This window comes from Protopterus annectens, chromosome 9.part0, assembly GCF_019279795.1.
Source record: "Protopterus annectens isolate FY-2018-M chromosome 9.part0, PAN1.0, whole genome shotgun sequence".
NCBI lineage: Eukaryota > Metazoa > Chordata > Ceratodontiformes > Protopteridae > Protopterus > Protopterus annectens.
In genome coordinates, this window is record NC_056743.1 from 955514723 (window position 1) to 955527094 (window position 12372).

A 12372-nucleotide genomic window follows, 5' to 3' on the forward strand; every position below is an offset into this window, starting at 1 on the left:
CCATTGTTTTGCAATTGTAGCAGGATATTTTCTAAATTACTTCAGTGCATAAACAACATAAGCTTCATATGCCTTTCCTGCTTTTCAGAATCAAAACTTATTTTGTCAGTCATGCAGTCTTTAGGCTGTACACAACTGTGCATACTTAGTGATTACATCGCATTAAAAAAATCTTTAAAAAAAGGGGTGGAAGTCGTGGTTTACATTTACTCCCTCCTAGCTTGCCATTTGATTTCTTGGGCTTCATTATCAGCATCAATGTTTGGGGCTTATTTAAAGTTGTTTTAAGATAATTTTGTGAATTTTATCAGTGGGAAAGTGTATTTTAATGCCATAAATGTACATGTCTATACACTTTTATTGGGCAGTTCACTTTAGGGAAAGTATCTCTGTTTTTGACTGGGAATTGTTGTGTGTTGCCTGTGTAACTTTCTCTTGGAGTACTGCAACTTTTTTTGAAGAAGTGTGTACTGCTTTTGTGCACAAAGTGACAACTTACCTTCCAACCAACCCCTTCCAGTGTAGCTTACTGGCAGTCAGGCTTCTTTCTTGACTATAGCATGGATAGTTACCCCATTCCTGCTGTTCCTTCCCCCAACATACCTATAAAGAAAAAAAAACAGTTAAACAAGCCTTTGCCAGCAGCATGGCTTCAGTCAGTTCCTCAGCTGATGGTCGGAGTCTCTGCAGTGGAGATCTCTGGTTCCTCAGAGCACTTACCGGTTTCTTTGATTCTCTCTAGTGTAACTTTGCTGGCCACTATGGACTGTGGATCAGACACATCCTCTTCTGCTGTTCCAGTGCCCAATGTGGTCATGAAAGAAGTATCTATTTTAGGTGCCACAGACACCCTGGGGACAGTCTTTTCTGGATAGCTAGAGAAAGGGACTTCTTGTTTGGAACAGTATGTCTTCCCCTTCTTCGTCTTCCTCCAAGGGTGTTCCTAGGAAAAAGAAACAGAAAGTTAATCATTCTGATAAAAGAAGGATGGTTTCTTTGTGTAAAAATGATTTTCTTTCCTTCATCATGAGTTTGTTACAGACTATCCAATACTAGGTGACAATTGCCTCCTTCTATTGCCTATTCTTCCATACCAAATAACAAGGATATTCTTTCAGATGATTCTGATGTGGACAGGGTTATGTCACCTGAGGGTCCTGTTGCCCAAGACTCTTTAGACAGTGAGCCTGAATCTGTACAAGTGCATGCTTTCTCCTTTTCTGAGACTGTCTCTAGACTAAAGGGTGTTTCTTCTTGGGAAAGGTAGATGTTCCCCCCCTGAACTGGGCAGATGCTATGATTTATTAGGACAAGAAGCCCTGCATACTGCACCTATTCCTCCCATTCCGTCAACTTTGGAGGATACTTTTAACGCTGCCTGCACAGCGCCTGATTCTCAGTCATCAGTATTTAAAAAGGCTGATAAACTGTATAAAGTGTCTCAGACTAATAAATGTATCTTTTCTCATCTTAGACCAGGTCCAGCAGCTATGTCTCTTACAGCTGTGCTGAGAACAAGCTCCTTACCACCCCTAACCCAGTTCCTGGGGATAAAGAGGGTAAGCTGCTGGACAGACTGAGTAAGAGACTGTTTTCTTCCTCTACTTGTGGAAGTTTGTGCTGAAGTGTCCCAATAGTTTCAGAGAGTTTTCTGCTTCCCAGCTTCCTGAAGGTAAGTCTTACATGAATTGGATTATTTCTAGGCTGTCTTAAGTTTCTAAACATGTATTAAAACGTGTGTATGATTGTGCTGATACTGTTTCCAGGACTTCTGCTACAGTCTTGAGAGTATTTATCTGAATACTTAATCAAAACTTTTCAAATGGCTTAAAGTTAGAAATTTTGAATTCCCTCTAGAGAATGAGGTTTTATTTGGACCTTCCCCCTATGCAATGGACTGACAGGGCTAAATTAATGCAGGGAGTTTCTAGGATTTTTCAGGTCTGCACCTTCTTTTTTTTCAAACCCCCTTTAAAAGTAAACAACATGCAGTACCCCTTGCTAACAGACAGACAGATACATAAGAAGATATGAGAAGAGGGTTCCAATAACAATTCCAAAAAGAAGAGAGTTTTTCCAAGAACATAGTCAGATACCCTCCTCTGACTGACTATGCCAGAAACCCAGTCACCTTCCCTTCCCCTCTTACCCTGCATTTCTTCCTCATCCACAGAATCTGACCCTCAGTGCTCCCTTTTGGCAAAAGATTTTCTGAGACAAGCGGGTTAGAAGGTGATTCAAGAGGGTTACATTTGGCAGTGGCTAGAACACCCCTCTTCAGGGTATTCCCTCACCCTCCCAAAATCAAACAGAGTTGTTTCCCCAACATATAAAGCATGTTCCTGAAGAAAAAAACTGGAAAGAGTTTATACTCCAAATATTTCTGGTTCCAAAGAAGGAGCATGCTTGGAAACAAGTTTTGAATCTGCCTTTTCTCAGTCTTTTTGAAAGATTCCAGAATTCAAACTGTTGCCCGTTCAAACAGTGTTAGCTGTGGTCCCAGATCAGAGTGTTATCATAAATTTAGACCTCAGAAGATGCCTACTATCACACTCTAATGGCAAGCAGCTTCAGCAAATTTCTAAGATTTTGTGTGTCTGATTAACATTATAAATAATCTGCTGTACTCTTTGGGCTGTCCACTGCACCAAGAGTGTTTACTAAGTCTCTAGCCCCAGTAGTGGCCCACCACAGAATGTAGGGTATCCACATTTTTCCTTATTTAGAACACTTGTATATTTGTGCAAAGTATTTTCCCAGTTGTCAGGAGTCCTTAACAAAGGTATCTTCTTTCCCAAACTATCTGGGATTCCAGATAAATATCCAAACGTCCTTCCTCACTCCTCCACACAAGATTGTGATTCTAGGTTGTCTGATAGTCACTGTGTTGCAAAAGGCTTTTCTTCCACAAGAGAAGGTGGATTTGTATCTGGAAATCATTGTGAACTTTTCTTACCAGTTTTCAGAAAAGTTGTTAGGATACTAGGCCTCACGGCTTCTGTAATCGTCATGATTCTCTTTGCCAGGCTACAGTTCATTGGCACCTCAAAAACATATGAACCCAACATTCTTATCCCTGGAGTTTCAAATAACAATCTTGGCCTTTATCAGGTTCAGAACTGCATTGCTCACAGTCCAGGCTTCCCTTTTTCTCCAACTACCCAAACACAATCTGTATTGACAGATTCTTCAGATTTTGCTTGGGGAGCAGTTTCAAAAGGGTTAAAAGTGAAAACACTGTGGGGCAGTTCAGACAGGAAAAGAAAAGCTCAATATTAAGTAATTATTGGCTGTGATTTAGGTCATAAAGGCTGTAGATCAAAATAGGAACTGTCTAGACCATTACAGTCAAAACTGTGGTTATTTGGTGCATAGATAGGGGGACACCAGGTCATACTCTCAGTGCCAGCTGGCAGTGATAGCTTGGGAGTTAGCTCTTCTGCACTCCTTAATGCTTCAGGCATCTTACATAGCTCCAGAGAAAAATGTAGTGGCAGACGAGCTAAGCAGCTCCTGGGCAGACACTCATGAGTGGAAACTGAATGAAGAGATCTTCCAGGAACTGATCGAGATATGGGGGAACACCTCAGATTTATCTGTTTGTCACCTTTCAAAACAGATAACTATACAAATTTTGTTCCAGGACTTCTTACAGGCAGATCTGGAGAACTGATGTTCTTTCTTTTCCTTTAGCGTGAATGTTCCTATATGCATTCCTACCCTTTTCAGTGATTCCCAGGGTAATTATGAAGATTCAGAAATACTCTCCAAAAATTACTGTAGTGACTCCCTTCTCGCCCAGGCAAAATTGGTTCTCTCTTTTTATGGAATTGCCTAGGAGCAGTTATCACAAGCTTCTTCACAGACTGGATCTGCTCACACAACACAAGGGGAGTTTGATACACCCCAACATCAGAAAACGTCAGCTGACTACCTGGGTGTTTCAGTTTTGATACATTTTAGGCTCCTCATGAAAATGTGCAGAAGGTAAAGAAGAAAGCAAGACTGCCTGCCACTAGAAAATCATATACTGGCAAATGGAAGAGATTTTCACATCGGTACCCATACAGTCACCAGGGATCCATCAGGGATTTTTTACCACTGGTGCGGAAATATTTGTGCGAGTTACTATCCTCTGGTCTCATTTACTGCACTATAAAGGTTTATCTTATGGCTATTTCAGCATGTCTGCCCATGGATCTCCCCCTCTTCTCTCCATTTGTAGTCCGAAAGTTTTACACCTGGGACCTCCTCATAGACAGGTTTCTCCTCTTTGGGATCTCAATTTTGTGCTGGGAAACTTAACTATGTCACCCTTTGAACCAATCTGTTAGAATGACTTAAGGTTTATCACTCAGAAAACTGCTGTTCTTACTGCTCTAACATCTGCAAGAAGAGTGTCTGAGATGCAATCTCTCGTGGTGGGAGAACCCTATCTGTTTTCTTTTTTCCTACAAAGACAGGGTCACTCTGTGCACAAACCACTCTTTCATGCCCAAGGTTGTTTCAGAGTTTAAGTTGAATCAGGCCATCAATCTCCTTGTTTTCTGTCTTATTTCCTAAAAACAAGGGAGAGAAGATTCTACACACTCTGGATGTGCATAGGCAGCTCAGCTACTATTTGACAGAACTAAGTTCTTCACAAAAGCTAACCAACTATTTATTTCCTACTCTGGGACTAAGAAAGGTCAACGTATCTCTAAATAGACCACTTCCAGGTGGATGTCTTCTGCTGTTGTGTTTTGCTACAGTCACTATGGAAAATCCATCCCAGGCAATGTTAAGGCACGCTGCACTAGAGCATTAGTTTCTACAATGGCTTATTGGAAAGGGGTGGACTCAAGAAGCATTCTAGAGGCAGCAACTTAGCCCTTTATCCATACTTTTACAAAGCACTAAAAACTGGATTCCTTTTCCAGGTCCAGCGCAGGCTTATTCTCCAGGGGCTCCTGGACCCTTAGTTTTCCTCCTTCCAGGTTGGATAAGCTGTGGTAGTCTACTATAGGCTACGGCAGCAGGGAGAAAGATGACCATAGTACAGCTGTGTAAGTTGCATTTAGGTATAACAGTAGATGTACAAATTTTTAACTGCTGTAGTAATCGTATCCACTCACCATCCCCCTTCTTGTATATAGCTTTAGTGGGAGACAAATTTAGAGTTTTTAATTATATCTCAGTTTACTTTAGGATGAATTCCCCACTTATGGTTAGGAAAATGAAAGTTCTGAAGATTTTTAGTCACTTTGGCTGTTTATATAGCTCCCTCTAAAAAGTGCTTAGCCTATATATAACCAAAATGACAGTGCGGAAGAGGGTGAACACTTTTGAAAGCTGTCCGTTTGCTAGCAGAATACAACCCACAGACTACTACAGCAGTGAAGAATTTGAACGTCTACTGTTACGGGTAAATGCAGCTTTCACAGCTGTACTTTAACAGTTAAATGAACAGAAGTATGCAGCACGTATCTTAGGTTAAATACACTTATGGCGTTGGCAGTTTAATCATCCAGTTATATATTGCAGTTGCCAGAGATAACTATCTTTGCAAGTAGAATGTAAGTATTATAAAGGAGACCATGCTGGAGTTTGGTTTACTTGATCAACCTATTAATTGGTGGCTACTGTTTTGCCTTATGACCATTATCTGAAGTAATGGCTTCACATTAGCTAAACTATTCCACATCTGGCTCTGTCTCAGTTTTGCTACTAAGAATGTATTTAATTCTTCATCTCATGTTTCTTACCTCTCTTCCGTGGCCATTAATTTCTGTAAAATCCATTATGAAGATGTGATGTTGTCATGGAAGTGGGAGTATTTAGTGTCTATTTGCATTTAAAATAACTTTTGCTAGTTTTGTTGATTACAGCCCAAGATTTGTTACTTTATTTTCTTCAAAAAGTCATGAATGGTATAGATGCAATAGACATTGCTGTATAAAACAAAATTGTACTTTATACTTTGGAATTATTTTGGTAAGCAGAACAAAGCCAGACAGTAAACTTGTGCATTTACATATTAGAAGTAGCAGTTTCAGTGTTATTTTTTTTTGTTACATCAACGTTATGACAGATAAAATGTCTTTTCCTTTGTAGGACTACTGTGGGATCGTGTCTTGCAAACAAGGTAAAAGCAGCAAAGTTTTACAGAAATATATTACTTGGCTTTAAAGAATTACTGTCCCTCCCAGAACCATTTCAGTACTTAAGGAAGGTGCATGCCTTAAAAAAATCTTGTTAGTTTGGATGACATTTCAGAAGGTCAGCAAGCATACCTCTCAACCTCTTAGTACAAGAAATCTAAACAAAGCCCACCAAAATGGGGGGGGAAAAAGGCCCAAAAATAGGGACGTATTTTAAATATTGCTCATATAAACTTAGAAAGTAGCTAGAGTAACAGGATTTGTTTTAACATACATGTTCTGAAGGATCTGAAGTCTGAAACTCAAATTCACGTCATTATTTAGTGACTTCATTCCTTAGATCATCCCAATGATTTGCCAGAAAAATTAAACTTTTATGAGGAACAGACCATGAGCCAAAAATCTGAACATTCTGCAAAAATCTGGACAGTTGAGAGATATGTCAGCAAGCCTTTGTGCAGTTGTGCAAGTGCTAGGAGCACTAGTGGAATGTCACTACTTTCTGATGTATAGGTGTTTGCTGCACCACACTTAGATGGCAGCTGATTTACACTTAGGCCTCACTTGGTTATGTGCTGCCCTTTTAGTTAAATTAATGGGCAGATGAGAGGCGCTAACAATGGAGTAAGTGAATCTGTGATGTGCATGTCCAGCAGTAGGAAAGAACACTGTGCCTAACTACTGACGGAAATTGTATTTATACCATCATCCTTGGCCTGACCTGCAGGGAGTGATGCCTGGTTGTGAGCTTGTCATAGACACTCAAGGCCTGCTGAGCTGGTAGTGCTGACTAGGCAGCTGTACTGGTTCTGACGTGTTGCTTTGAGCTGTAACTAATTTGCTGGAGATTCACTAGCACATAAAGAAATTCCCTATCTGGAGACCAGTGATCTAAATCAGCTTTGCCCATCTTTGCTGATACAATGTCCAAACTCAAAGTAATGAATAAGTTTAGCAGAGTGTGGTAGATGCCAGCTTGTGCATAAAGGTATGTCGATGGCAGCCATATAACGTTTATTTTATCACTAAACACTGCAATGATGTTTTTGATGTCTGCACTATTTTTTGTTCACTGCTTTTGTTTCAGTTTTTCCCCCACTAGTTTATCATTATTTGACAGAAGTGTTATGTAACACTACAAATGTTCTATCATCAGTGAGCTTTAGGATATGAATTGTTTGCTTTGATGTCATTAGAACAGTACTCTGTAATCTGATATGTGTTTACTGTTTGGAGGTATAAACTACAGAAAAAACAAGGTATTTAACATCAAGATTTTCTGTTTGATTTTCATGTGGAATTAATTTGTTTTAGGGCTGTTAATAGTAAGTGTGAATATTCCATCTAGGTCGATGCCCAGACAATACTCTGGTGACACAAACGTCTTACAAACACCCTGTTTCATGTGCATCCACTGTCTCAGTAGAGCCTCTGAATGTGCCTCCCCTGTAAATGCGCAATTCCTTGAGGCTACAGTATGAAGTTTGTGCATAAGGTAGTAATACTTGTTATGGCAATTAAATAAGTAAAGAGTCCTAGCTATTTGTGCTGTATTACTTTGTTCTCTGGAATTAATCGCAGTACAAAGTATGCTACTTACTGTACTTTCTGAATTAGTTAACTAGTCATTGAGCTCTATTACAAAGATGTATACACACGCACATGTCAGATGTTTGTGTATGTATATGTGTGTGTGTGTGTGTTTATATATATATATATATATATATGTATATACACACACGAGATCTCCAAAACCTTAGTTGAATGAATGACCATGTTGCTGAAACTTTTCCCATGGTAAGTATCCAGTTGACCAACATTTAACAAAAAAAATACCACACTATCTCCAACCGACCAAGGTGGGGGGCTATGCCACACACACCCCCCCTAACTAAATATACCAACTCCAGGATCACACTACAGTGGGGAAAAGGGCACATTTTCGTATGTTGGTCAACTATATACTTACCATGGAAAAAGTTTTGGCAACATGGTCGTTCATTCAACTAATGTATCGGAGATCTCGTCTCGGCAATATCGTTTTCGGGTAAGTGGTATTTCGTTCATTTGAAGTAGAGCCACACACACACACACACACCCACACACATATATATAGTTGTACTTTTCTACTTTAGCTGTTCTTTTTTTATCTTCTTATGTGCTAACGGCTTACAGTTGAAAACTTGTTTGGTGTTACAGTTCGAGCTGACTCATATACACATCTCTGGGCTCTGTAGGTTCATAGATACATTAACCTATTCCATTTGATAACTGGGGATGTTTTATAGAGCCAAAAACTTTCCCAGTGACACAACTAAAGCTACACTTGCCACTACTTATTTCCTCCCCACACTTCTTTACGGTGCTACCATCCTTACTTACTTTCAAGTATCACAAAAATCAAAGCTTGAACAATATAACAACGTTGCTAAATTTGCAGCAAATACCCCTTTTAGAACCCACCACTGTATAGCACTAAAAAGCCTAAATTGGTTAGAACAGAATCCATCTGTTTGTCCAGCAGTAAATAACATTCTGCATAACCATATTCCTAGTCAGTCATTACAATCTAATGACCAAAAATTTTTGCCTGTTCACAAACCTATCAAATCTGCTGGGCACTGTCTGTACTCGTACCATGTTTTTAAGGCCTGGGATTCCTTATCTCTATCCATCAGGTCAATACCCTCCCTCCCGTCCTTCAAAACCATTCTAAAAGACTTCCTAGCCAAAAGCTGTCTCTTTTCTTGCTCAACATCAGTATAAACGGTATCCCTAAATTTGGACAAATACCTTTTTATGCCTTACATCTCCTTACTCTCCCTTCTTCATTCCCTTTTTGTACTTCTATCAATTTCTCTCCCCTGGCTTGCTCTCTAAATATACCATAATCTTGCTTTTCTGTCACTTCATATTGCAATTCCAGTTTGTATTATACTAACTTATCTTTAATTTCTCTGTAAATTGACTAAAATTTATCTGTATATTAAATCATTGTTGTATAATTTTTATCTGTTCTTAACCAATGTTTTCATATTATGTCTAATTTGGTATAATTATTTAAACTCTATTTGTTTTTGTACTATTTTTAAAGACTGTAAAATTATTATTCTTAAAATGTTTTGTAATATTTTGGAGCTTTTCTTCCCAGGCCTCCACTGAAAATGAGCTTCTAGACAGTCAGACTGTGAAGGACCTTACTGATCCTGTGGTTGATAATTATATGTTACTCCCAGTGAGAATAACTGGAATCATACAGTAGATGCTTTGAAGGGGACCCATGCATGGGATAAAGCATTTATGAGCTGTCTCTGTCCATTAGTAGTATGGGGCAGTCCTGTGACCAATTTTCTACTACCCATCCATAGATCCAAGTTGCTGTTAAATATAGACATGGAGGAGCTTTATTTTATGTAGAATGGGTGTCTGTTCCAGAGCAGTGGTTTCCTGCAAGATATACTTGCCTTCCAAACCGTTTTGTTTATGTTGCCAAAGAGGTATAGATCACTTCACTGAGTATTTTTGATGCCATTTGTCTTGCTGATGTGCAGTAGGTACACCAGTATTGGATCAGAGGATGCCTTGTATGCCAGACACAGGTCACCTCTTAACAGTCTGTAGGATACTAAGTATAGTGACAAGACTTTGAATCGGTCCATGTAGGACATATTGTTTAGGCCTTGTATCCTTTTAGTAAGATATCTCTGCTGGCATTCCACTTGTTGTATGTGTCTGGACAAATGCATGCCAAAGGGGGCCATTATACTCAATGAATGACCTAATGAGGGTTAAGAAAAGGGGGACAGTGACATTCCTAGATCTAGATGCAATCCCTTTGTTTTATAAACTGCACCATGTAGAAGGGCTTTCTTAAGACAATGGACACATGTTGGTCGAAAGTTAGTGCACTGTCCATATAAGTTCCCAAATCCCAAACACCAGGGTCAACTCTCAGGGGTGTATTGTCAATATAGTAGTTCCCTGGGGTAGGTGACTTCCCAAAGGATATGATAATGCATTTTTTTGGCATTTAGCTTTAGTCCATGATTTTGGGGCAAACCTTACTGCAGGGTGGCGAAGTCATTTGGAGATTCAGTGACTGCTCCTAGCTTGCAGTGATCTGTAAATTTAGTCAGCCAGAGCCCTTTGGTTTTGGCTGTTGCTTCAGAGAAGTAGATGCCAAACAAGAAAGATCTCAGCACTGAACCCTGGGGGACTCCAGTGGAGACTAGTCTCTTTGTGGAGGTAGATTCCCTTAGTTTGATCTCCTGCATCCTGTCCTGTGCCAGGTGGTAATCCAGCAAGTGAAATAGAGTTTTTTTTACAGTTAATTTAGCTTTTCTACTATGCCTGAGTGGGGGATTCTTTTAAAAGGTCTGGCAAAGTCGAGTTATGCAGTGTGTACCTTTTTCCCTTCATCCATTGCTTTGGTGACCTTTTCAAAAAAGTCTACCAGGTTGAGTAAGGATGACCTGCCATTGACAAATCCAAAATGAGACAAGTGACAAGTTCATTGTTTGGAAGTTCCCTATGTCCTTATTGACTAGTTCCATACTGTGTTGGTGGTAGTATATATTGAGATAGAAAGGTGTGGGGGCTTGTTCTCTTCAGTACCTCTGTTTTATGTTTTCTGCATGGACTGCAAGCAGAAACATTAACAAGTAGGTAACTGTGTTGTTGAGACTTGAGCAGATGGCTCTCCAGCTCATATTAATTCCTGATTGAGTATAAGGTGCTCTTCTGTATGATACATCAATTATACTGTAGATTTAGAGTATAAGTTTCATGATGAGTGGTGACGTTGTGCATCACACAAGCCACACCCTCACATGTTTCATTTATTCATTTTTGTCTATTTTTCATGTCAGATTAGTACTTCCTAGTAGCTTCACTTGTCTCTCAATTAATGTAATGTGTGTATATCTTTCTGAATCTCTTGAGTAGTTTTCTCCTGAAGATACTGAGTCGAATTTTAATGGTCTTTTTTGAAGTGACATTTTATTTACTTTAGCAGTTCCTTGAGGTTTTACTAGTATTTTTTAGTTTTCTACTTTGGTTATTTTTTTTACTTAAATTTGTTTTTAGTTAGTTTAAATAGTTTAAAATAGGGTTTGTTTTTGCTGGGATGTCATTTTCTATTTGACTAGTTGCAACTAGTGTTCCCTTTAGCTTTTTATTCTTTTAACTTTGATTCTAATAAAAGAATGATTTTTATTTTTAGAGGATTGGTTTATTTAGACAACGTTGTTATTTTACTTTTAGTAGATAAGAATAGGTAAGTTTTTACAGTTGATGTCATTATTTGTTTGGCTGATTATGCTTTTATCATTCTTAGCAGATGTCATTAAATGCTTGGATAATTTTAGATCTGAAGTTGTTAATCTTCCATTCCTCACTGATGGGTACGGTTCTGGACCCTCGGAACTGAGTCGGCCAAATACCAAGCTAGCGTACACCAAACTCTCAAGCCACGCTACTACCCACAATGCCCTTCATCCCATACGCCAGGTCTCGTTTGCCGTGCAGCCATATAGCAGCATTTTCACCGAGCTCTCCAGCTAAGTAGTTTTGACTTATATAAACTGTGCATTTCTCCAATAATTTTTCTACTAGTGTCTTTCTCATAGTCTAGTTCTACCCACAGGTATTCCTTTTCTTACAATTGTTGGTATTTTCTTGCCTTTCCTTACTTTTTACCACCTTTGTCGTAACTCTACATACCATTGCTGGTAGTCTTGCCTTTCTCTCCCTCTTTCCTTTTGTCTGAGGGAGTGCTAGTATGTCAGAGAAAAAGGGTACTTCAGGTTTTAAACACTGCAAGTCATGCAGTGGTAAATTATCGAACAGCGACTTGCATTTTAAATGCGTTTATTGTTTGGGCATTTCACACCTTTCTGCGACTCCCCCATGTGATATTTGTGCGAGATTTAGTCAACGGACGTTGAATGAATGAACGGCGCAACAAATTGATTCTGAAAGGATTGCTTTCCTCTCCTTTCTTGGAGGCAATTTCTGCGGAGGTCTCAACCCCTCCAGTCAAGGACAAGAAGCGTCCCCGCACAGACCCCTCTTCACCGGCATTTGTATATATGAATTGTATGGTATTTGTTGTATATTTTTATGTTTTATATCTTTTATATGTTATATATATATAACATACATTTAAAATGTTATGTTTCTTTAAATATGTTGGTCATATGACTTTGGCTGCAGTCATATGACCTTTGGGCTT

General features: G+C 39.1%; 1 protein-coding gene across 2 annotated transcripts in view; it reads left to right on the plus strand.

Annotated features, from left to right (window-relative positions):
• IDNK (IDNK gluconokinase) overlaps positions 1–12372 on the plus strand; it is a 369639-nt gene that overhangs the window by 163364 nt on the left and 193903 nt on the right. For both annotated transcript variants that reach the window (XM_044083691.1, XM_044083690.1), the window contains exon 2: positions 6094–6124. Coding sequence is in view for 1 of the 2 variants with exons in the window: in XM_044083690.1 (XP_043939625.1) it covers positions 6094–6124 (31 nt within the window). In the remaining variant the exon portion in view is untranslated. The remainder of the gene's footprint in view (positions 1–6093; positions 6125–12372) is intronic.